The 24,399-nt window shown below is 38.2% G+C and overlaps 1 protein-coding gene and 2 long non-coding RNA genes across 5 annotated transcripts; 1 reads left to right on the top strand and 2 right to left on the bottom strand.

Annotated features, from left to right (window-relative positions):
- The first annotated feature begins 1,996 nt into the window (after positions 1 to 1,996).
- Positions 1,997 to 20,428, top strand: LOC148872604 (uncharacterized). Its single transcript, XR_016107187.1, has 2 exons — positions 1,997 to 2,539; positions 20,201 to 20,428. It is a non-coding gene; the product is annotated as an uncharacterized LOC148872604 (long non-coding RNA).
- LOC148872605 (uncharacterized) lies at positions 14,818 to 16,453 on the bottom strand. Of its 3 annotated transcripts, none has more exons than XR_016107186.1 (4): positions 16,375 to 16,453; positions 16,001 to 16,269; positions 15,719 to 15,896; positions 14,818 to 15,072 (listed from the first exon to the last, which is right to left on the bottom strand). It is a non-coding gene; the product is annotated as an uncharacterized LOC148872605 (long non-coding RNA). The 3 variants fall into 3 exon arrangements; XR_016107185.1 differs by having other exon boundaries at positions 14,818 to 15,080; positions 16,375 to 16,400; XR_016107184.1 differs by lacking the exon at positions 16,375 to 16,453 and having other exon boundaries at positions 14,818 to 15,080; positions 16,001 to 16,370.
- Positions 20,429 to 20,908: 480 nt separating the features above from the next.
- On the bottom strand, positions 20,909 to 23,897 carry LOC148872603 (alpha/beta hydrolase family protein). Its single transcript, XM_088969582.1, has 5 exons — positions 22,919 to 23,897; positions 22,567 to 22,651; positions 22,296 to 22,465; positions 21,882 to 22,156; positions 20,909 to 21,475 (listed from the first exon to the last, which is right to left on the bottom strand). The coding sequence occupies exons 1-5, from the start codon at positions 23,298 to 23,300 to the stop codon at positions 21,299 to 21,301; spliced, it is 1,089 nt and encodes a 362-aa protein (XP_088825708.1). The 5' UTR covers positions 23,301 to 23,897; the 3' UTR covers positions 20,909 to 21,298.
- Positions 23,898 to 24,399: the final 502 nt, after the last annotated feature.

Below are 24,399 nucleotides of genomic sequence, written 5' to 3'. Positions count from 1 at the left end.
GAACAAATTGATAATGGAGGAGAGGTCTTTGTCTGATGACATCACTCAATAGGGGAAGTCTTAGTCTAATTTAAAAAATAAGGGGAGGTTTCCATATTTAATTAATAGAAATATGAAGGAATGTTTAAGTTTATATACAAAAATCAAAATATGGAGATTTCATGATCGTCTTCATCATTCGTAAAACAAAGTAGCATTATTTAGTATGAATTATTAAAATGAACATTATTCAACTCCAGTCTTCATTCCCTTTTTCACCTTTAATTTAATATTGAAAAAGAAGAGCAAAATAATAGTTAAAAAAAAAAAGCGCCCATAGATTTTACACACTATTTTTTGATAGCTAGGCCCATAGGTTTTGGGAGATTGCCTATTCAAATCCAAATTGCTCTCATTGGGTGTAACGTATGCACACTAACCCAAGCCTAAGCCATCCAATTCGTCTCTGAATCTATTCATAATATGTGCCACGTTAGTGCACAAGGCTAATATGTGGCATAATGATTGGCTGACTACCCCTTTAATCCCCTAGATGTTTCAAACTGCCCTTTGTCTCACTGGTTGCGATTCACAAGGAACGCTCTACTTGGATCCTAACGTGGTCGGACCTCTTGATTTTTAAATAAAACCCTAAAATCTAAATCTTAAACACTAAATCTAAATTTTAAACCTTTAAATCTTAAACCCTAGACCTATAAACCCTAAAATCTAGCATCTGCTTAGTTTGTTGGAATAGGAATCCGAATTAAAATCAAAATTCATTGGAATTAGAATCAGAATGATTCTTCTTATTTGATTCAAATGGAAATTGAAATCGAAATCAAAATCAATTGAAGTGGATTCTCATTCTCAAGAGAGGGGGAGGGAATTCCCATTTCCTCAAATGGGAGAATACTATTCTACTTTGAATAAAAATAGAATTCTAACTCCACATAACCAAATGGTTGGATTTAAAATAGACCCTAAGCTCAGTTTGGAAAGAGTACAAAATGTAGAGTGTAAAACCTTCTGGGCAAATTTCAGTAAAGGCTCAGATTGAAAGGAGTACAAATGCAAATTTTATACTAGGGCTGTTCATAAGAAGGGCCCAACCCGACCAAACCGACCAACCCGGACCAACCCAACCCGAGTCGGCCGGGTTTTCATCAGCACTAGTCGGTTTCAGGTTGGGCAAATTTATAAATCGAAATACCGGGTCGGTTTTGGTTTTTTTCTATAAAAACCGAAACCGACTTAAAACTGAACTGAACTAGTCTTCCTACTTAACTAGTCTTCTACTAGTTCGGTAGTTCCTAACTTCATTGACATGGACAAAAGTAGCTTCTTTTTCAGCCAAAGAAATGAATCACAGAAGGGGATTAGAAGTTTTAGAAATAAGGAAACTCTGGAGCTCGGTGTGGGAAAGGAAGTCTTATAGCTTCCTTCCTCTAATAGCATATCAGGATCACTGGGTCTTAATCCAACATCTCAATTCAAAACTTATGCCCAGATGGCTACTCTAGGCTCTGAGAAAGGATAGTTGAGAACCTAGACATGAAAAATTCTCTGCTCAATGACAGGCGGTGGTCAACAAGGGTATGAATAGATTAAGGTTGCTTTCTTACCAGGGAAATACAAAAGCTTTTTGAGTGGAACAGGGGTTAGTAAGGCTGACACTGGACCAAAGGTGAGACAAGTTTCAGAACTAAGGTCTGACTACAGGAGAAAAATCGAAACCGACCCAACTCGACTCAAACCGACCAGGTCGGTTTTGTCTATCAATGGATCGGTTTCGGTTTCCACCTCAAGTAACCCGACCAGGAAAACCCCAGTAAACCGACTCAACCCGACCCGTGTACAGCCCTATTTTATACAGTATAAACACATATAAGAATACAAAATATAAGATTTTGCACTCTACATATTTGTTTTTGTACTTCTGAGCTTGTGCAACTCTACAACAAGTACAAAAGGTGCACACTCTGAAGCTCGAACTCCTTCCCAATAAGCCAAGCCCAAGCGGCCCAAACGTCACGGGCCACCATCGTCACCTGCAGGCCCAGCACCACAGTCCCGAAAATGACAACTGCTTCCGCTTATGGTTGCTAGTTTGCTACCCACGCTGATATCCTCCAGATGCCGGTATTAGACGCAGAGAGATCGAATCCACTTCAGAGAATCTGCGACGAGGGCGGCTGTGCAAACATTATCGTTGCTATGCTGGCTGCTGCCTGCCACTTCCGAGCGGCGGAAGCAGCGCCGGATATGGACTTGGAGCAGCTCCTCTCGTGTCAGTGGCACTCTGTCGTAACTGTCTTGAGAAACGCTTCCACGTCGTGGTTTTCCATCTGGAGTTGGAGATTCCTTGGAGGCGCTTAGGGTTCTTGATATGGAGTTGTTGATGAGAGGTCAATTCTGCTCCAGGATTTGGATGTGGCGGTTGAGAAAATTTCGATGAAATCGAGTGCTGCTCTGAAGAATCAGGACAGACGAGGGAAGGGCTGTGGCCTGAGAGGAGAGAGAACTTGTTCCGCGTTGTGACGGTCCGAGCGAGGCGGAGGTTTAGTCTATTATCCTTTTTCTGTCCTTCAATTTCCTCTTCTTAATATCAATGTTAATTCATTTTACTTAGTGAACCATTATTCGTGAAAACAACATCTGTTTTCCTTTTCCTGAATGAAGATTTTTTAACTTATTAGAGATCATAAAAGGTTTCGAAGTTCATTGTTTGAATATAGTATGGCTGTTTTTGTTTTGACGTAAAATGGATAGAAAAATTTTCAGGTTGAAATATACTAGTTATATTTTTTACCCCATTACGATGAAAACATTTTTCCCCTGCTATTTACATTAGAACAAATTAGAAAGGGCAGAAAGGCAAAGCTTGCAATGTTAAATAGATGGAAAGTGATTGCTGAAATATTTCAATCCAAAACTTTTTCACGGCCATTTTAGGGAGAAAAAACTTGGCCTAACTGAACGAAACCATCTTCCTTTCTCAATGAAGGGGCGCTGAATTCAGTGATTCTTTGGTGAAAATGTGAAATCATGTAGGTTACTTAGATGCATCCATTTTATTTAGGGCAAATTTCTTAAATTATTGCTGCTTCGCTAATTGACAAATTGTACCTTAATGTTTAACTATTATCTTAAACCACCCCTACTGTTTAAGATAATTGACTATCTTTACCCCTGTAGTTAGGGTCCATTAATATTTTGTCAAAATTCGCACACATATGACATATGTGATGTTTGAAAATTTTAAAACCCAATATTACCCTCATCCCCTTCCTCTCGATGCATCTGCTCGGTCTAGAGCCAAAAAGCAGGGAAAGGGTTCTAGACTCTTATGAAAATTCCAATGACATAAGTGCATGCTCAAGAATCGAGAATCTGCTGCTCAATTTAGAACCAAAAAGTAGGAATTGATATTTTTTTCAATATTCTCTTTCATCTAGAATTTTTTTTTGGGAAATTCCCTATCAGTACCCTATACTTTGGCTCAAGTGACAATTTGGTCCTTGAACTTTAAAATGCGACAATCCAGTACCCAAACTTTCACAATGTGACTATCCAGTACCTGAACTTTCAAAATGTGACAATCTAGTACCTGCCGTTAACCAGTCCGTTAAGTGACATTTGAAAGTAAAAAATGTCCTTCGAATGCCATCTAATTCTCTTTATCAACCATCCAAACATTGACAATAAAATGAAGTCCTCACCATGAGATCTACAAAGGGTACACTAGTTAGGAGAGATATAAAGAAAGGATCTTCTCTTTTCTAGGTTATTCATGGTGTTGACTTTCCCATGGCACACTTCCCAAGAAAAGCCGTTACCTTAGGGGGGCCAGCCTACACCAGACTTATTTGGAAGGGAAGGCTTGTTGGGAGGAGGTATTACAAAGTGACTTAAAAAATCAACCACAAGAAAACCCTTTGGGGTGAGAGGCCCAAATCCTCTTGTTTAGTAGCAAAGAAGGATCCAACCACACTTTTTCAAGGAGGCAAAGCAAATTAGCTAGACAATCAACTTCCTCATCCCTTAACCCTCAACAAAAACCCAAATCCCAAGACAAGGTCAACGGATTTAATGATGAAGGGGGAATTTTGAAATCACCTCATTTTTAAACCAATAAACAAAAAACAATGAAGGAAAAAGATCTTTAAGAGGGAGATTCCCAGCGCAAGTGTCTTCCCAAAAATGAATAGAAGTTCCAGAACAAGTATCATACCTGACACAATTGAGAAACTTTGGGAGAATTTTGTGGATTGCCTTATAAGGTATTGCCATGTTAGCCATTCTTGATGCACTAACATCCCATCCATTTTCTAAGCATCCATGAATACTCTTTACCACTTCATGCCAAAGCCTCTCTCACTCCAAAGGCCATCTCCATAACCACTTCCTTAGTAGAGCCATACTCCTTTTGATCAAATTTCCTAAACCTAATCCCCCTTCCTCTTTGCTTTTACCCACAACCTCCCATCTAATCAAATGATCTTTCTCCCCTCTCCTGGTTCCCAAAGGAAGCCTCTCATCAATTTTTCTAATTTCTTCGCTTCCTTAGGCGATATCCTAAAGGCAAAGAGGTACTATGTAGGTAAGTTTGTAAGGGTAGCTCTTATCAATGTGATCCTTCCACCCAATGAGATGTAATTTTTCTTCCTCACCGCTAACCTCTTCTCAAACTTCTCTATGACTAGAGTCTAGAACGTACTCTCCCTAGGATTTGCCCCTAATGGAAGCCCTAAGAAGGAAATAAGCCAAGAGAAAGTAGAGCATTCAAGCCAATGTGCAATAGCCTCAATCTCCTCATTCTCCAAATTAATCCCTGCTATGCAGGTCTTTTCTAAGTTGATTTTCAAGTTGGAGAATTCTTCAAAGGCCTTAATCAACTCCTTTAAGTTTCCCACCTTCTCACTAAAGCCTCCATCACGAAAATATCATTAAATCATTTGCAAACTGAAGATGGGTAATTGGAGCTTGGTTTCTACCTATTCTCTAACCCCTTATGACCTCTTCCCTATCAGCCCTAGTGATAATTTGACTAAAAGTGTCAGCTACCAAGGTAAAGAGAAAAGGTGAAATGGGATCCCCTTGCCTAATGTCCCTACAGGCTAGAAAGAAATCCCTAACCACTCCATTTACTATGATGGAAAAGTGACAATTACTAACACAACCCATCATCCAACTGTACCACCTTTCCCTAAACCCACAATTCCTCATCACCTCTAACAGAAACTGCCAATCCACCAGATCATAGGCTTTCTCTAGGTCTAGCTTACAAATAAAACCTCTTTTCCTAGATCTCTTCATCTCCTCCACACACTCATTTGCAATCAAGATCTGATCGATTGTCTAACGTCCTTGAATGAAGGCCCCTTGGGCTTGGATTGACTAATGATGGAAGGGAGGGCTTCTATAATCCTCAGAGAAAGAACCTTGGCCACTATCTTATAAATACTTGTCACCAAACTAAATGGCCTAAAGTCCTTAGGATGGATAGCATCAGATTTCTTCGGGATTAGAGCAAAAAAAGTAGCACTAATACCTTGACTAACTACATGCTTTTTTGCAAACTCCTCAAGCACATCACAAAGATCATCTTTTATCACCTCCCAATAGTCTTGGTAGAATGCCATTGAAAAACCATCCGAGCCTAGAGCTTTCGATCTATCCATTAAAAACACTGCCTTTTTAATCTCTTCTTCCTCAAAGTTCCTTTCCAACCACCTAATCCTCTCCTCATCCAATCTTGGCCAATCTACCCCTTCCATTTCAAGCCTCTCATTCAAGGGTTGTCTATAAATCGATTTAAAGTGGTCCACAAATAGCCTGGCAATTTCCTCTTAGTTAGAGACCACCTCCCCTCCTATCTCTAGTTTTGACACAAAATTCTCCTCCTCCCATTTGCCACATCATGAAAAAATTTTGTGTTTCCATCACCTTCCTTAATCCACATATGCCTTGATTTTTGCCTAACTTATTTCTTCTCTTAGCAGTACCTTTTCCAATTATTTCTTCAATTGTCTCCTCAAATCTCTATCATTCTCATCTAGCCCCATTTGGGAGTCTTTCTCGTCCAGCTCCTCTATCCTAGAGGTTAAAGTTACTTTTTGTTCCTCAACTCTCCCAAATTGATCCCTATTCCACTATCTTATTTTGGACCTTAATCTTTGCAGTTTCTTGTGAAATCTTACCCATTTCCACTTTACTCCCCTTAATTCCTGATTCCACCAAGTTTTTATTTTGTTCACAAAATCTAGGTGGATAAACCACATATTTTACTTTGTTCACCAATTTAGTAAGCGCATATTTTACTCACTAAGATCTATGAACAACTACCCTTCTAGTCTATCTAAACTATTCTTCCACTCTATTTCTATGGTTATAAGAATGTCCTTTTTATTTATTGGTAAAAATATACTTCTATTGACCATAGAAAAGCAACACAACATAGAACATACAAGAAACAACCAGAAAGACCAACTCAAGATAGACAAAAAAAACAACTTGTCTCCTTTTTGTTCCAGTAAGGATCATAAGATGGGTAAAGCCTACAAAAAATCAAGTGTCGTACTCTAAGCTGAGTTAGCATAACAGATCCACTCTCCCCAAAATTTGGACCCTTTCAAAAGATGCACAATTGGTGTGCCTTAACCCAGACATGCATCTTTTGTAAAATATGCATTTTTTTTTGTTTTTTTTTGGTAGATTCTTATCTGTTTTACTCCTTTGTAATGGTTTATCAACTTTTAAATTACCCTTTATTGCTGTTTGTACACTAGTAATAGCCTATTAACTTTTGAATTAAATAAAAACAATTACCTTCCAAATAACAAAGGCCTTAGCTTATTAATTTTTGAATTAAATAAAAACAATTACCTTTCAAATAACAAAAGCCTTAGTTTTTGCAAATAGAATCCCAAATAGCAAAGTTTCCAGTAAAGAATTGAAAAAACTAAAAGGCTATTACTCAATATTGATCCTAGCCACCTGGGGTTTTGGGACTTGGGAGGGGTGGATTGGCCACTCTCATATTGGAATCCGTATTCTTATGCTTGTTAATCTAAGATTTACCATTACACCAAGCAATGGTCCCTACTAAAGAAGCAACTAATCTCTGATGCCTTATCCTAAAATAGAATGAACCATGACTAAAATAAAAAACACAACCCTCATATGGCCAAAAATTTGCATCAAGGGCATTGCCCCAAACCCCTATATGGACTTGTTTTGGCTTGACTTATAGGCTTTTGTGGTGGTGGAGGGATATATCCTAGGATTAGGAATGTAAGATATTTAACATCACACTAGCAACTTGAAATAATGCAACTAAGAGAGGAGATATACAAATAAATTAAAAGCTTCACATGCTTGAATTATTGAGTGCTCCGGGCACTTTGATATAATCCATATATGTTTGTTTTCACCTCCATGTTTTCATTTTAAATATGTTTTATATATTATGCTTATGTATTTTAATTCGAGCCAATAGACTTTTAAAAACATCTAATTTCTTTTGAAATTTATGTTTACATTTTTTTTTTGTGTATTACTATTTTTTAAATTTGATTTCTTTTCTTCTTCGGAAAGGCCTGCACCTCACCTTGTGCTTTGATCCTTGAGTGCCAAAAGGCCCTTGTGCTTTTCTTGTGCCTTGTAAATTTAAAACACTGGTTAAAAATCTTATTTCCATCCACAAAATCTCTTCTTTTTTTTTCAACTCAGAGGCTACTTACGTCCCCTATGTGAATGCCGATTGTGCTTTTATATTCCTTTCATCACCTTGGTTTTGAACTGCAGGTTTTCAGGAAAACATTTTGTGCTATTTAGATGTTGTGCTACAGCATGCACAATGCGCAAAAACTTATCAAAAGATCTATTAGATTTGTAGTTTTATCTGGGGAAAGGAAATGCAGCTCAATCTTATACTTTCATGAAGTGTGACCCTCTTAATAAGTCATATCATTTCACTAGTCGGGGCTAATGACTTATTCATCTTGAGCATCATTTGGTTTGTCTCATTTTCTGCTCTTGTTTCTCCCTAGTTTCAACAACTTTTGAAATGTAAGTATGCTCTTAGGAGTTTGTTTTAATCAATAGAGAAGTGGGCGAAGAGAAGAGAAGTGGAAGAGAGAAGAAGAGAAGAGAGAAAGAGAACGAGAGAAACTCCAGATGATGTTGGCGGCACCAGCCTCTTTTATTATATATACTAGGACGGCCGTACAACTTAAAAGAAAGGGGAAAAGAGTAAAGTGCCCCTTGTGGCATACACCTAATATTACATCACTCCCCTTCAAGTTGGGGCATAGATGTCAATCCTTAACTTGTCACATAGATCATAATGCTGCAAGGAATTCAATCCCTTAGTAAAGACATCTACAAGTTATTCCTCTGAGCTGATGTAAGGGGTGCAAACTTCTCATTTCTCAAGCTTCTCTCTGATAAAATGCTTGTCAACTTCAATATGTTTGGTTCTATCATAGAAAACTAGATTTGCAGCAATGTTGATAGCTACCTTGTTATCACAATAGAGTGACATAGGATCTTTAGCTTAGAAACCCAATTCACTTAAAAGGTTCTTGATCCACAGTAGCTCTACAACTCCATGTGACATAACCATATATTCCGCCTCTGCACTGGACTGAGCAACCACACCCTGTTTCTTACTCCTCCAAGTAACAAGATTTCCCCCTACAAAGGTGCAGTAATCATTGGTGGATTTCCTATCATCTACAAAGCTAGCCTAATCAACATCAGTGTAAACCTCAACTCTCATATGACCATGCTTCTTGAACAATAAGCTTGTACCTGGGAATTTCTTCAGATATCTCAATACCCTATCTTCCGCTTCCAGGTGTGCAACCTTAGGAGAATGCATAAACTAGTTAAAAACCCCCATAGCCTATGCTATGTTAGGCTTAGTCATGGATAAATAGAGCAGTTTTCCCACAAGTCTTTGGTTTTGCTTTGGATCCTCCAAAAGCTCACCACCATAGTCCCTAAGTTTATGATTCACATCTATAGAAGTGTTAAAAGGTTTGGCCCCAAGTTTTTCTTTATCTTTCAAGAGATTTAGGGTGTACTTCCTTTGAGAGATGAAGATGCCCTGTTGGGAGCGGACCACTTCAATTCCAAGGAAGTAACACAATGGACCTAGATCCTTCACCTCAAATTTGTGTAACTAGGAACCTTTTTAACCTTTGTATCTCTGAGACCTAGTCATCGGTAATGACAATATCATCCACATAAACAATCAAAGTTGTTATTTTCCCTTATTCCTTCTTTACAAAGAGTGTATGATTGGATTGGAATTACCTAAACCCCACCTGTTGAATTGCCTAGTGAAATCTGCTAAACCAAGCCCTTGGTGATTGTTTTAGGCCGTATAAGGACTTCTTTAATCTGTACACTTTCTACTCTTGACCCTAGCACAAAGACCAGGAGGTCGAGTCATGTATACTTCCTCCTCCAAATCCCCATTCAAGAAAGCATTTTTAATGTTTAGTTGATGAAGCTCCCAGTTAAGGTTTGCTACCAAAGAGATAAGAACCCGGATAGAATTCATTTTTGTCATAGAAGCAAAAGTCTTAGCATAATCAACCCCATACACCTATGTAAAGCCCTTTGCAACCAATCTAGCCTTGTATCTCTCAATTGTGTCATTTGTCATGTGTTTCACAGAGAATACCCATTTGCACCCTATAGGTTCTTTTCCTTCAGGAAGGTCCATCAACTCCCATGTGCCATTTTTGCGTAGGGCATTGATTTCTTCCTTCATAGCCTTTGTCCACTTAGGAGCAAAAAGAGCATCTGTGACACTTTCAGGAATTGGGATATCATCAATTTCAGATTGGAAAGCACGAAATGAGGATGAAACATTTTCATAGGATAAGTATTGAGCCATAGGGTGGTGTGTGGTGCATGATATAACCCCCTTGCTTTTTGCAGTAGGAAGGTCTAGATCACAATTTGAAGTGTCAATGTCAATGGGTTCAAGAGTTTCAACAGAGATAATAGTACCTGGGAGAGGACATTGATTCAACTCTTGGCAGTTCGATGGCATTGGTTGTGTAGTTTCAGCCTATCCCTTGGCTATTTAACTCTACTGGCCTTGACTTCTATAACGTTGTCTCCGAAAGACATGAAATGGAGGAGGGTCAAGCAAGGAAGGCAACCAGATTTGAGTTTGTTTTTGTTTCTTCTCACCAAGATTCTCCCCCGAGGGGAAACAAAAAAATAGGGAACATTTTCAAAGAATGAGACATCCATAGAGACAAAATATTTCCTTGAGACGGATCAAAAAAACAATAACCCTTTTGAGAAAGGGGATATCCAAGAAAAACACACATAATAGCCTTAGGATCAAGTTTACCCTGAGTAGGAGAGGGATCATGAACGAAGCACTAGCATCCAAAAACACGCATAGGTATGGGAAACATTAGAGCCTTGGGGAAGAGGAGCTGGTGATGGAACCTATATTCCAACAACTGAGAGGGCATCATGTTAATAATATACGTGACAGTCATAACAACATCCAACAAAAATCTTTTTAAAACTTACATCTACAGATATGGTGGTTTTTTCTCTCTACAACCCCATTTTGTTGGGAAGTTCTTACATAGGAGCTCTTGTGAATAGATTCATAGGAAGTAAAGAAGTTGGAGATGTCACCATTAAAGTACTCCTTAGCATTGTCTAATTGGAAGACTTGAATCTTTGTCTGAAATTGGGTGTAGACCATTTGTTGAAAATCTTTCACAACCTTAGGAACTTCTTCTCATGAGTGCATAGGGTACACCCAAGTGAATTGAGAAAATTCATCAATAAAAGAGATAAAATATTTGTAGCCATTCTCAGTTGGAATATTCACAGGCCCCCAAACATCAGAGTACACAATGTGGAAAGAAAAATCCTATATTTTATTACGTAAAGGAAATGAAGTTCTACAATGCTTGCTTAGTTGATACACTTGACACTGGAAATCATTGACACAAACAAACTCAAATAAATATAGAAATAAGTATTTCAAAGACTTAAAAGACATGACCCAAACGATGGCACCACAAAAAAACTTGACTATTACTAGACTGACTCGAAGACTCTGAGACTGCGAGACCAACTTTATTCTCTATCACATAGAAGCCATCAACCATGTTCCCTCTACCAATCGTCCTCCCGGAAGCCAAAATCTTGAAAAACACAAGAATCGGGAAGGAAAGTTACTAAGCAGTTCAATGCATGTGTAATACTACTAATGGATAACAAATTAATGGGCATTTTTGAGACATGAAAAACATTTGATAATGAGAGACCAAAAGGTAAAGATATAGATCCTCGACTAGCAATGGAGGAGAATGACCCATCAGCTAACATCACTTTATCTTTTCTAGAGAGAAGAGTATATGATTGAAACAAAGTTAACTTACCAATCATATGGTTGGTTTTACCAGAGTCAATAATCCACGGGGACTCTGGGGTATTAGTAGACACATGAAAAGCAAAGGCTAAGTTACCCGTGGAAGAAGCAAAGGAGGTAGGTGTAGATATGGAATCTGCTTGTTTGATAACCCTACCATACTGCTCTAAATGGTCATAAAAGGAGCTGATAATATCCTCCTTGGGATCAGAACTAGAGGGAAAATCCTGAGACTCATGTGAGGCAAGGTTGGCTGAGGTGAACTTCTGGGTTGGCTTCTTATTCTGTTCTTGAGCTGATTTCTTGTTGAGTTCCTGCACCCATTTTGGTTTTCCATGCAGTTCCCAACATGTCTCACAGGTGTGTCTAGACTTCTGGCAGTGAGTACTCCACAATTTATCCTTATCGTCCACTCCTTTTTTTATTTTCCCCCTTTCTTGCTGAATTGGTGTTACTTTGTACGGTTAAAGCTATGGTTTCCCCCTTAGGAAGATTCATAGAAGACCTCCTACTTTCCTCAAACTGAACTAAAGTATACACCTCTTGGACAGACGAGGGATCCTTGCTGCCCAAAATCTGTACCCAGATAGGCTCATACATGGGGTTAAGGCCAAGAAGGAAAGCAAACACCTGTTGCTGGGAGACCAACTGTTTGTAGGCCTTGGCATCTTTATCACTCTCTCATTCAATGGTTGTAGTAGTCCAATTCCTTCCAGATAGATGTGAGAGCAGAGTAGTAGGGTGATAAACTCCTCTCACCCTGCTTGCATGTTGAAGATTCCACCTGTAGCTGATAAATCATTGCATAGTGTCTGTTGCCTTGGCTTGATCCCAAATTTCCTTTGCTGTCTTACCCCACATGAAAATTTGCTTGACAGATGGCAGCACCGAGTCAAAAGCCAAGACATTATCATGCAATTTTCCTAGTCCCACTTATCATAATCAACAGTACCAGCCTTAGGTTCCTTTGTCTTCCCAGTTATATATCCAGCCTTACCCTTGGCAGTAATGTACAGTCGCATCTCCTTGGACCAAGCTAAATAATTTCTACCATCGAAGGGGGTAGTGGACATAGGAAAGTTTAGGGTCTCATAACCACCAGACGTCCCTCCTTGATGTGAGGTGGTTTCCAAAGTTGCAGAACGTTCAGAATTCATGGGAGCTAAATGTAGGCAGTAGACACAAGCTTATTACAGTCCTTACCCAACTAGGCTAACAAAAAAACTGCTAAATCAGAGCACAGGCCTTGCTGTCGCAGATATTCATAGATCTCATAGGGCCCTTCTTAAGGCAATACAAACTACAAAACACATTTAAAAAAGGCTGCTGCACTCTGTCAGTTGAACCAGGTCACTTATGACCTACCGAGGTTCCTCAAACATGAAGATTATTGGGTCTTCACACCCACAAAGAGGGACAAACTCCCTTTATAGCATTCGGTCAAGCAGAATAACCAGTTCTTGGTCTCAACACCAAGAACTAAAAAAAGGTGATTTTAACTTCTGTCCGTATTCAGTCAAGGGCTCTCTATAGTTTCCAACTCAGGAACAAACAAAAAAACCACAGAAAAAGAACACCGACCTCTTAAGAAAACTCAATCAGTCATCCATTGGTCTCTGGGTGCCGTTATGAATCAGTTGCAGTCCAGGAAACAAGGGCAGGAACTGGAACGAACAGTCTTTAGATGGAGCTCGCACTTGTCTCTTCCATTTTCAGTCCAGAGGAGCAAGGAAGAGTTTCGAATAGCAGGAGAGGATTTACAGAGCACTGTCCTGCTCTGATACCATGTTTTAATCAATAGAACAGTGGGCGAAGAGAAGAGAAGTGGAAGGGAGAAGAAGAGAAGAGAGAAAGAGAATGAGAGACTCCAGATGATGCTAGCAGCGCCAGCCTTTTTTATCATATATACTAGGGTAACCATTCAACTTAAAAGAAAGGGAAAAAGACTAAAGTTCCCCTTGCGGCATACACCTAATATTACATCAGAGTTTATTGGGCAATATATCAATTCTTGATGTTACATTTGATTCACAGATAAAAAAAGCTATGGAGAGACATTTTTATCCCTGATATTGTTTTTCTGGTGCCTGGTGGATAGGAAAGTATCAGATCTCTTAATGCTTGGTTTGGACCACCTGGAACAGTGGCACAGGTTTTACATATTAGATAATTATGATAGTCTTCCCTTGTGTTTATGAGCTTTTCCTCCTTGACTAAATAAGATTGTATCAGTCTCATAACTGCTACCATCTTATTTATTCTTATAGGCACAGGAAGAGTGAAGAAACTTCTAAAACTATGCTATTACCTCCCAAGAATTTCTAAAATTATGGTCCCTGCAGCGGCAAGAGTGAGGATAGATTATCTGGTGCACCATAACTAGGCACAGTTATCATTATATTAAGTGAATTACAGATAAAATAATTATATATTGGATAATGAGGTTCTCTTTAATGGTTTAAATAACATGAACAATGATCAAGAATAAATTTGACAAGAGCCTGGAATTTGGTTCTACAATTCCATGTGCTACCTCTCATTGCCATTTGCAAGAGGAAGGAGTGAGTTATCTTTTGCAAGTAGGAACAGAAAAAATCTAATCCATATAAATCATCACAGATCATATCTTCTGTTAAAGCCGTCCTTGTAACCTGAAGCCAAGATTTTTTTTTTTTGTGCCTTTTCCTTGTACTTTTAGAGTCTTTAACTTGCAGTTATCACATATAAACCATCTGAATAACAGGAGGGGACGAGACAGTTATACACATAACTATGTTAATCTGAATCTTTTATGTTTTGACAGGATGTGACCAGGACTGAAAATTCGAACAAACTTGGCAATACAAAAATGAGAATCGACATTTTATTTTGATCAGTAATAATAAAACTTTATTAATTAATCAAAATATAATCATATTACAATGGTGAGGAGGGAAGCTAGCCTCAGCTTACCACCTTTGAAACCCTTTAATTACAAATTCTCTTCAGACAGCCCCAAATTGTTCTCTTGTTGGAAGAATAAACTAATACTCTTGTTGGAAGATTGAATGATGGCACTATTATTACATTGATTTTACCACATGGGTATTGCATTAGCTTTAAATGCTTTACTTTGTTGATGATTTCTATATACTGTATTAGAGCTGCTTACATACTATTTAAGAGGTACACATAACAGATCGGTTTAGATAAGACTTTGATAATGTCAGATGATCCATGGGAAAAAATACGGGATCTTAGTATACATGAATCTGGTTAGACACAGCTGGTTTGACATCTTAGTTCCACTAATATTTTTCTTTGGTTACAATGTTGACTTGGCAAGCTAGAAACAGTAGCTAACATCTGGGGATTCAACAGGTATACTTATACTTTTCTTAAGTTTCTTTTTATAGAAATTGTCAAACAAATGCTGGAAAAGAAAACAAATTAAACTATGCAGAATAAATCAATACAAACATCAGTAAACAATTAAACTGTAACTTGTCACAAATTCACAATTCATGCCCAACTTCTAGCATAAGAGTTAGAGGTTTTTTAGTCATGTATTACAGATTGATTCAACAAATAGAAGAGTCCCCTGAAGTGCCATTTAATGTCAGTGTCCACATGTCTGCTCAGTATCCACATGTCTGATAGGTGCCAGGAAGTGGGCAATGTTCACAAATCTGTTTGGCTGGAAATCTCAATTAGTTAAAATAGAAAATTGTTGAAAACTTAATGCCCGAGTTTTGTGGAAATTTTGTAACTTAGGAAACAAAACAGTATCTCTACACGTGTTAATTGATGGTTTCAGAAATAATGAAAGAAGCATGGGCATGGTGTTCATGGATTGTGATACAAGGTGAGATACAAGCAAAGTAAATAAAATGCTGTAGTTGTGAATTAGTTAAAGCAAAGTAAATACAAGGTGAGATACAAGCAAACTACCCTTATGGTTCTTATGGTTTAGTTAATTGATTAAATGTATATTTACTGTTTGAATATTGACTAATGCCACCCTGTTTTTGACAATTGATTAATACTTTCTTTATCATTAACGCTCATTAACAGAGATACTAAGAAGACTATTTTACTCTTTATTTTTTTTTCAAAATTTTAAAATAAAACAAAAAAAAGGGAAAGAAACGTTGGTTTATCAAAACCTTAACCTTTCAAACCCAGCGATGGTTAACGGTAGAAAAGCTTTAATTATTTGTTGCCAGAAGAAAAGAAAGGTTTGCAAATTGTAATAAAACATGGTAGTTAGCTTTTAATGTCTATGAAATTCTCAGCACGCAAAGCAAGAAATTATAGGGAAACCAAAAGGGGTACCTGAGCTATTCGGTTGAGGGGCAACTGTACTCGGTTTAGGTTAGGATTCTTGGCAGAGATCGGAACGATATTTGAACAGGAAGAGGCAAAGCCTCCGGAAGTAGAGGCCAAGCTGCTGGAATCGAAGTAGCTTGCCTTACTTGCAAAAGGCATGACCTACTTTGCTTTATCTGTCGGTCTGTTTCACCCAAAACAGATCGTGATTAACTAATTAAACAAAGAGAACTTAATTAAGCTTTGAAGCTGCATGTTCTCTGTACGCAATTGTGAATCAAATGATACCTGAAATCGGGTGTCATAGGTTGGTCTTCAGAAGAAGAATAGCCGGCAAATTGAGGACTGTGAAGCTCTTGAACGGTCGTCTTCCGCATGAAGTTCTTGAATGGTAGGTTGGTCTTCAGCAAGGCCACCTTTCTCCTTGATGTACTGGCTCACAAGACTACACGTCTGCGAGAAGTTAGACCTCTCGGTCGTCTTCCGTGCCTGGTACCTCCCCACCGTCATGTCCGACAAATCCAACGAACTTGCCATGTTGTTCGACTCCGATTAAACTCAAAAAAAAAAAAAAAAAAAAAAAAAAGCAACGCTAGTTAATCAAAACCCTAACCAATTAGAAATCAATGTTTGGAAATCTAGATGAATTCTTTGTGAAGTACCAGAATTGAATTAAATCCGGCCGCCAATCCCTCATTATATTTTATACTTAAAAGAATTATAAATGGCCTTAGTAGGATGGCTACAAGGTAGCTGAACATTCATAACTTAAAAACATAAGCTAATGGAGTTAAAGCCCAATAAAACTTAACAACTTAAAAAATAAGAGCTAAATAACTAGGCCCAATAATTAGAAATCGGCCCAACTCAACACTCTCCCTCAACTTGGAAGTAAATGTCACACATTCCTAATTTGCGTAAATCATGCTCTAGTTTGTTTATTGCAGTACCTTTTGTGAGAACATCAGCAAGTTATAGATCGGAAGCAATGTATGGAAGACAAATTTCCCTAGAAATCACCATTTCTCTGATAAAATGTCTATCCATTTCAATGTGTTTTGTCCGGTCACATCAAGGTAAAATAGGGGCCAAGAGTATGTGGCAGCAAGAGAAAAAAGTATCCGAACAAAGGTCAATTTTGCAATTGGTGCAAAGGTCTTTAAGTAATCAATGCAATAGGTCTGTGTGTACTCTTTTACAACAAGTCTGGGCCTTATACATTTCTATACTTCCATCTACCTTATATTTGACTGTGTAAACCCATCTATATCCAATAGTCTTCTTATCCTCTAGTAGGTCCACAATCTCCTATGTTTGATTCTTAATTAAAGCTTTCATCCCTTCCTGCATAGTTGTCTTCCATTTAGGTTTGGAGAGAGCCTCACTGACACACTTGGGTATAGACATGGAGTCAAGAGAGTAAAGAAAAGATCGGTAGGAAGGAGAAAGTCCACTATATGATAGGTACTGTGAAATACAATGAACAGTACACTTTCTCTTCCCTTTTCTAAGAGCAATAGGAAGGTCCAGGTTATCTGTAATGGGGTTAGTTGAATCAATGGGAATTGAAACAGTAGATGGATCAAGAGGAATACCTGAATCCATATCAGCTAAATCTGGAGTCTTTAAAGAACCGACAAGAAGTGATGTGAGTTATGCTGTGGTGGAATCAACCTCTCTATGAAATTACTGTCATGAGTAATGCTGAGAAACAGGATGCAAGAGAGGTGATAAGGTAGGTGACATAGGAGGATCAGACATAGGGATGGACAAAGGAACTGGAATTGGAAGAGGGATAGACTGTTCACTCACTTCCCCAAAACACTCCCCCTGAGAATGATTCTTCGAGAAGAAGGAAGTGGGCCCAGAAAAGGTGACATTCATAGTAACATACCGACTCCCGGAGACTGGATCATAGCAACAGTACCCTTTCTGATTTTCTGCATATCCAAGAAAGACACACTTCTTTGCCTTCGGATCAAGATTTAAGCGGTGAGGACCAAGAATATGTGCAAAGTAAAAACACCCAAATACCCTCAGAGGAATATGGAACATCTCCCCCTCAAGAAAAATGAGACTGAATGGGGTGCTGAAACCAAGTATACGGGAGGGCATCCTGTTAATCAAAAAGACTGCTATGGGAGCTACATCACCTCAAAACCGAACTAGAACTGTAGATGTGATCATCGTGCTACTTGCAATCTCAACAATGTGTCTGTTCTTCATCTCTACAACATTTTGCTATGGGTTGTAGGAACAACTACTCTAATAGACAACACCATATTCTAATAGATATGAAGCAAGGTGTTTTTCAAAATATTCCCTGGCATTGTCTGATCTTAACACATTTGTTCGTGTTCCAAACTGTATTAGTATCATCTGATGAAATTGTCTTACCAAGGATTGTATCTTATTTTGGGATCTCATCAAATAAATCAAAGAATATTGAGAGAAACCATCCACAAATAAGAAAAAATATCGATAACCACCCATAGAAGAAACATGATAAGGTCCCCACACATCAAAATGAATAACATAAAAAAGAAATGAACATCTTTAAAAGAATGTCTACAATGCTTTCCAAGTTGGCGACCTTCACGCTCCAAACTTGACAAACTAACAGACTCAAAGAAGAGAAAAAGCAAATGACCTAAACGATTATGCCATAGCATAATCTAACTCACTATTCCTACTGACATGATGACTCTGATGCAGTATTTTCGAACTGCCATTGACATGAATGGTCAAATTGTTTAGCCTAGGATCTGTCTAGGTGATCGGTTCCATTTTTGCATAAACCCGGAATCTAGTCAACAATCGTTGAAAAAGTCAACAAAGCAGTTGAACCATTGAACCGTCGACTTGTTCAACGGTTTTGACCTTTTTTATTTTTTAATTATTTTTTTTTTATTTTCTGTCAGAATGAGTTGTCTATTCGAATTGGACGGTTAGACCATTGACCCAAAAGCCAGTGACAAAAACGGTTCCATTTCCAGGTCATTTTTTAAAACATTGCTTTGATGAGAAAGAAGTACATCCATGAGGTAAATTCCATTCACTTCATGACCACTCCCAATCGTCCTCTTTGAATCTAGATCCTACAAGATACAATGATCAAGAGAAAAAAATACTAAACAATTCAGGTTCTTAATCAAAATACTAACAGATAACAAATTAGTACTCAATCTGAGAACATGAAGGACAGAGGGAAGGGAAAATGAATCACTAATCTTGACAGACCCCTTCCTAGCAATGGGAACATGAGATCCATCAGTTGTGGAGACCCTGTCTTTGCTAGAACAGAGTTGGTAAGAAGAAAAAATAGTGGAACTATGGGTCATGTTTTTTGAGGCTCCAGAATCTATAATCCAAGAAGGTCCCTCCTTACCTAAAGTAGAAACATAATTTGTAGTGGCATGTGAACTACCTGTGTGAGCAAAGGAAGTAGAGTGTGCTCCACCAGAATCATCTGTGGCTGTCCACCTGTTGCTAAACTAGATGTAGCTATATCCTATTAGTTCAAAAACTACCTATTGATTAATGAAACACTCTAGTAACTATTGATGAAAACGGAATGATTCCTCTCTCAGATTTAGGGTGTCCTAGATGAGGTCAAGGTAATTTGTACAATCACCCGAACAAACATTTTGGCAACTCAAAATCCCTATTAGAAACACATTGATCTCGTAGCAGAAAATACACGCATATACATTGATCTGTCTTGAGATGCATGCCTTTTCTTTTATGTGGCTCTCAAGGAGCTGCCTTATGACGTTTTTTTATGACTCTTTTTGCCGGGTGTTATTGATATTTGTTTAATCTCCTCACTAATAGTCTATTCTTCCAGCATGTCACGATATCTTCTATTTTCTATCTGCAGTTGCATATTTCTCCTCTTTAACCTTTGACCTTTTTGGTAAGTGGTTGTTTATCAATTTGTTTACAGCGTTGTCACCCAAATTTCTTTACATTTAGGGGGTGCTATTTTTAAGGATTTTGAGAGGGAGGAAAGTTGGTCAATGAGATTTTTGTTATTAATGATCAAGAATCGTATGTTCATTTTTTAGATTTATGTGAAGATTATGAAATGTTTATTTTCTTGAGTATCACTTACCCGTGTAAGTGATGCCCATCTCCTAGATGGATAAATAAGTTTTTCACTTAGGGGAAAATTTGTCAACACTTGAATGGGATAAAAATATCCCTTTTAATAATAAATTTTTATAACTAAAATGGTCATTGTCTTACGTGATAAATAGAAAAACATGGGCCCAGGAAAAACTTACCCATATAACTACATTTACCCAAATAAGTAAGTTACCAAAAAGCGAACGGGGCTAGTGGATCTTGACAATTTGGTGAAAGAAGTTAGAAAGGTGCAGAACTTGAGTTTTATGGATTGCATCTAAAAGGTGAATGCTTTACATTCCTCCAAAACGGTGGCACTATGTGATATCTCTGACATCAAGTTTCTCTGTTGCCTTTCAGGAGCGATGGCAACAAATCACCCCTAAGGCTTACATTGTTTCATTTTTGTTTGTACTTTGTTCTAGCGACATAGAAATTCTGTCAGATGTTACCTCACATGAACCCATAGCCCTCTTTTTGTTGGAGATCCAGTGCTATTGATGCTTGTTTGTCTACTATGTATCTGTTAATTAAACTTAATTTGCTTGGATCACAAGGAACTACTGTTGTTTCTTCTCTCTCGATTCATTCATGGCTTTCCTATATGATTAAACATTGTGAGTTCCAGCGAGTATGGTTTAAAATATGGTCCGAAACGTCTGTTTCCAAGTGCTTTAGAACTTCAACTTTTTTCAATAAAAAATTCTGTTTTTAATTTCCAAAAAAACCAAAATTTGAAAAAAAAATTAAAAATAAAATGAGTTTCAGGCGTTTCTATGTAGCGATGCGATACTACCGATATGCATATCGTTCAATACTTTGAACCTTGCCAGTGAGTACATGGATGCAAAAGGATCGTAATCAGATAAACCTAGAGGCGGCTAGATCCAAATTTTGATTTTGTTAAAATCGAATTTAAATCAGATCTTATCTATCAGAATTAGATTAGACTCGGATGAGATTCAGATAATGGTTGTGAACTAAAAATTATCATAATACATTATTGATAGAAGTAAATTAAAAATGAATTTCATATTGTACATCAAGGCCTATTGCTCTAGAAAGGGATGACGGTAGAAATCATACCATGATACTCACATATATATTATCGATCAGTAAACATTTTACATGTGAACTAAAGCCATAATTCAATAGGTTGTTTGTCATAACCACGAGGTTGACACAATCCAAAGTTACCCATCAAAACATTGATTGAGAATTGAGATCAGAGTTACATATCAAACAAGCCTGCAAGCTTACTCTTTACCTTAAATGAGCTTTTCCCCTTGTATTTTCACTGTAATACATAACAAATACAAGCTTACAGAGCACCCAATATTTCCTTCCCTGTCAGGGTGCACGAGGAATTGAGGATTAGCTTCATTTACATGTTTGATGAAATGAATTAGTCAATTTCCCAAGAAGATAAATGCAAGCCCATCAACTTTGGTGCTTTTGTTACAAGGGAGACTCTTTCCATGCCAACCTGTTTAGCCCATCCATAATAGCTCTGCGAAATTCATCATTGTGGAGGATGAAGGATGACACATGACCTCCTGTCACCCATCTCACTTCTGAACCCGGCCAAGCTCTTTGAAGCTCCAGAACTGAGTGCTTTGGTATGTATCCATCATCCTGGAAAAAAAATGGTTATGAAAGATGCCAGAATCAGAATTTATGGTAAGAAAATAAATGCAAATAGAGGACTATTTAACCTATGGTTGCAAACATATAAGCTTGAATCAAAACGTAAAAGCTTGCATATTATTAGATTGGATTGGATTGGACTAGACCATATTTGATTCAATTGTAAATAGGACCACGATTGGAATTTGAAGTCAGACAAGTGGATACCATTCAAAGCTAGTCCTAATCAATTAAAAAAGCTCAAAGAAAAGACAAAATTGTGTAGAAACAGATCACAGTGTAAGGTGAAAGGTAGAGAAAGGAAGGAATTGCGCAAGATGATCCCTTACTAAAAAGGAGAACACTTCAATTGCATGCATTGTATTTCCATCTATAATTAAGATGTGGGACTTACAGTAGCTGCAACAAAGATAACAGCTTGAGGATTCTTGGGGATTGGAAAACGTGTAACATCTGTGAGTGACAGCACAGATCTCATCCTTTCTCTCACTTCCTCGAGTGTCAGTGCAGCCTTCTGTGCTGCTCCATCTTCTCTCAGTGCCTCCCATGCAGTAGCATGCTTTAGTATTCCTTCACAGAATGCCACAACAGCAGAGTGGGGAGAGAGAAATGGGAGTGTAGCAACAGGAGTTGGATGCAGTGATCCAACCATTGCAGCATGTACACCACCTAAAACAATTCAAGAAAAAAGCATAGTTGACCAAATCTTTCAATAACTGATAACAGTTTAAATTAAATTTCCTAGAAACCTTGAGAAATCCTACTTATGATGCAAGTTGAGGAACTTGAATTTGCACAGAAGACTCACCCATGCTAAGTCCACATACACCAGTCTTGCCAAAGCCAGCCTCATACTCCAACCAGTATAACAGACTCCGAGCTTCCTCAATGGTGACTCTCCCCAGCAAAAGCAAGTCACTCACGCAAAGAAGCTTCGCACCACGCTGCAACATAGGACGCCTCTGTCCATAGAAAGGGCTGCAGCATAAGATTCACCTTGATTCAGAACCTATGAACTTGAATCAGCATAACCCTTTCTACTTTTCAGAGCATCTAGCTTATGCACGAACAGCTCTCACCTCTCAAGCACCATGGTTGCTATATTTTCCTTCAACAATGGAGTACCTAGACGCAGCCTCCGCTCAAATGTATGGTCTCCAGTTCCTATAACCAGGAATTCAAACTCATATGGTCTAACTTTCCCAACTTAAGGCGCCAGATGATTTACACACAAAATCTATGAAATGAATTATAAAAGGAAAATAAAACAGATAGAGATCTTGAAGACCCGCATTGCAAGGCATTCGGAGAAGTCTATTTCTCAGATGCAAAAGGAAGAGCAATTGGCAATTCCAACTGAATCCAATGTCAGCTTACAATTCAATTCTTCTCAGAAGAAAGGATCAAACTGAAAAAGATGGAAGCTGTTACCTGCAAGATGAACCACACAGGCCATCCTCTGCGGTGGGACAGACTTTGGTGTAAGAAAAGCGACCCTTGCATTGTGACTCTCCGGGGGCAATGCATCAATCAGCTGCTCGTCGCACGGCGTCCTGAAAACACCTTCCCTCAGGCAAGCGGTCTTGGTCTCCCAGACGGTTCTCCATATGGGCTGAACCAAATTTGGAGTCGAGTTCTGGCCAGCGACTTCTGGATCTGGGAAGAGCTGCTTGATCATGCTCTCAAGCAAATCGAGCTTGTTACCTCCCCATCCTCTGGAGAAGAATGGTGGGCTGATTTTTGTTCGGTGGACGAATGCACCATAGATGTGATCCAATACATAATGAAGAATCCCAAGGTTTACTGTAACCATATCCGCAGTGAATGCCCACAAATCAATCACCGAAAATACTCGAAGAATAGAACCCAGAAGCTAGAACAAAAGAAAAAAATATATATATCTTTGTAAGAGAAATAAATAAACGAGATCTCCCTCAAACAGCCGAACTACCACAAAAGGAGAAAAAAATGAATCTTTTAGTTCAATGCACAGCGGAAAGTGGAAACCTCCCAAATTGACAGAACGAACAGATAGGAACAGAAGAAATAACTGATTGATTTACTGAAAAAAAGCTGAATTTCTATACTAACCTTGGATTTGAAATATGGGAAATAAGAAAAGAAAAAAAACCCACAAATCAGAAGCAACTCGAATCACATGAACGAAAATACATCAATTCGAAAATCTAGGCCAAAAAAAATCTCAAATCCAGATGGATTAGTAAATAAATCAACCGCTAGAGACGATCAAGAGATGAAAAGAAAACTACAGAAAAGAACGGACCCAAATCAAAGAGGAAAAGACGGGCAGCAAGAAGGCTTGAGAGAGAGAGAGAGAGAGAGAGAGAGAGGAGGATGGACTGAGGAAAATGGAGAAAGGATTTAAAAATCAGGAGAGACCCACCAATCTAATCCGTGGGTGACTACGCCGCGTCGATTTGGATCCCACAGAATATTGTCAGAATTAGGTAATCCATCCATCACCCATTGGGTCCGGGGGTCCGGATCCAGATGGCAACTTTCCATAATTATTTAAAATTTTAGGGTAAAATACAAAAACCTTCCCTCAAATTTCTTACAATCACACAAACCTCTTCCCAACTTTTAAAAATTCAACATAAACCTCTTCTGTCACTATCCCATAAGAAAAACATTTGATTGATGCATTATTTTTTTAAAGTACCCATTTTACCCTTTTTGCCGATGGCAAAATCATGGCCTTCTATGCTTCTTTTGGTGTAAAATAAGTAATCTGGTGCTTCTTTTATAAATGGTCTGTAATCACTGGTGAATGGCAGGCCGAATTGACAATCAAGTGAAGGAACCATTGGAACACACATTTGAGCAAGAAAAGTAAAGGATCATCACTTACAAGCTCTAAAAAATGCAATCAAGTAGAGGAAGTTCTCAAG

Source organism: Nelumbo lutea, chromosome 2, assembly GCF_056320005.1.
Source record: "Nelumbo lutea isolate HS-2025 chromosome 2, American lotus-T2T, whole genome shotgun sequence".
Classification (NCBI taxonomy): domain Eukaryota; kingdom Viridiplantae; phylum Streptophyta; class Magnoliopsida; order Proteales; family Nelumbonaceae; genus Nelumbo; species Nelumbo lutea.
Note: the sequence above shows the minus strand (reverse complement) of the source record. Positions and strands in the feature narration are given on the sequence as shown.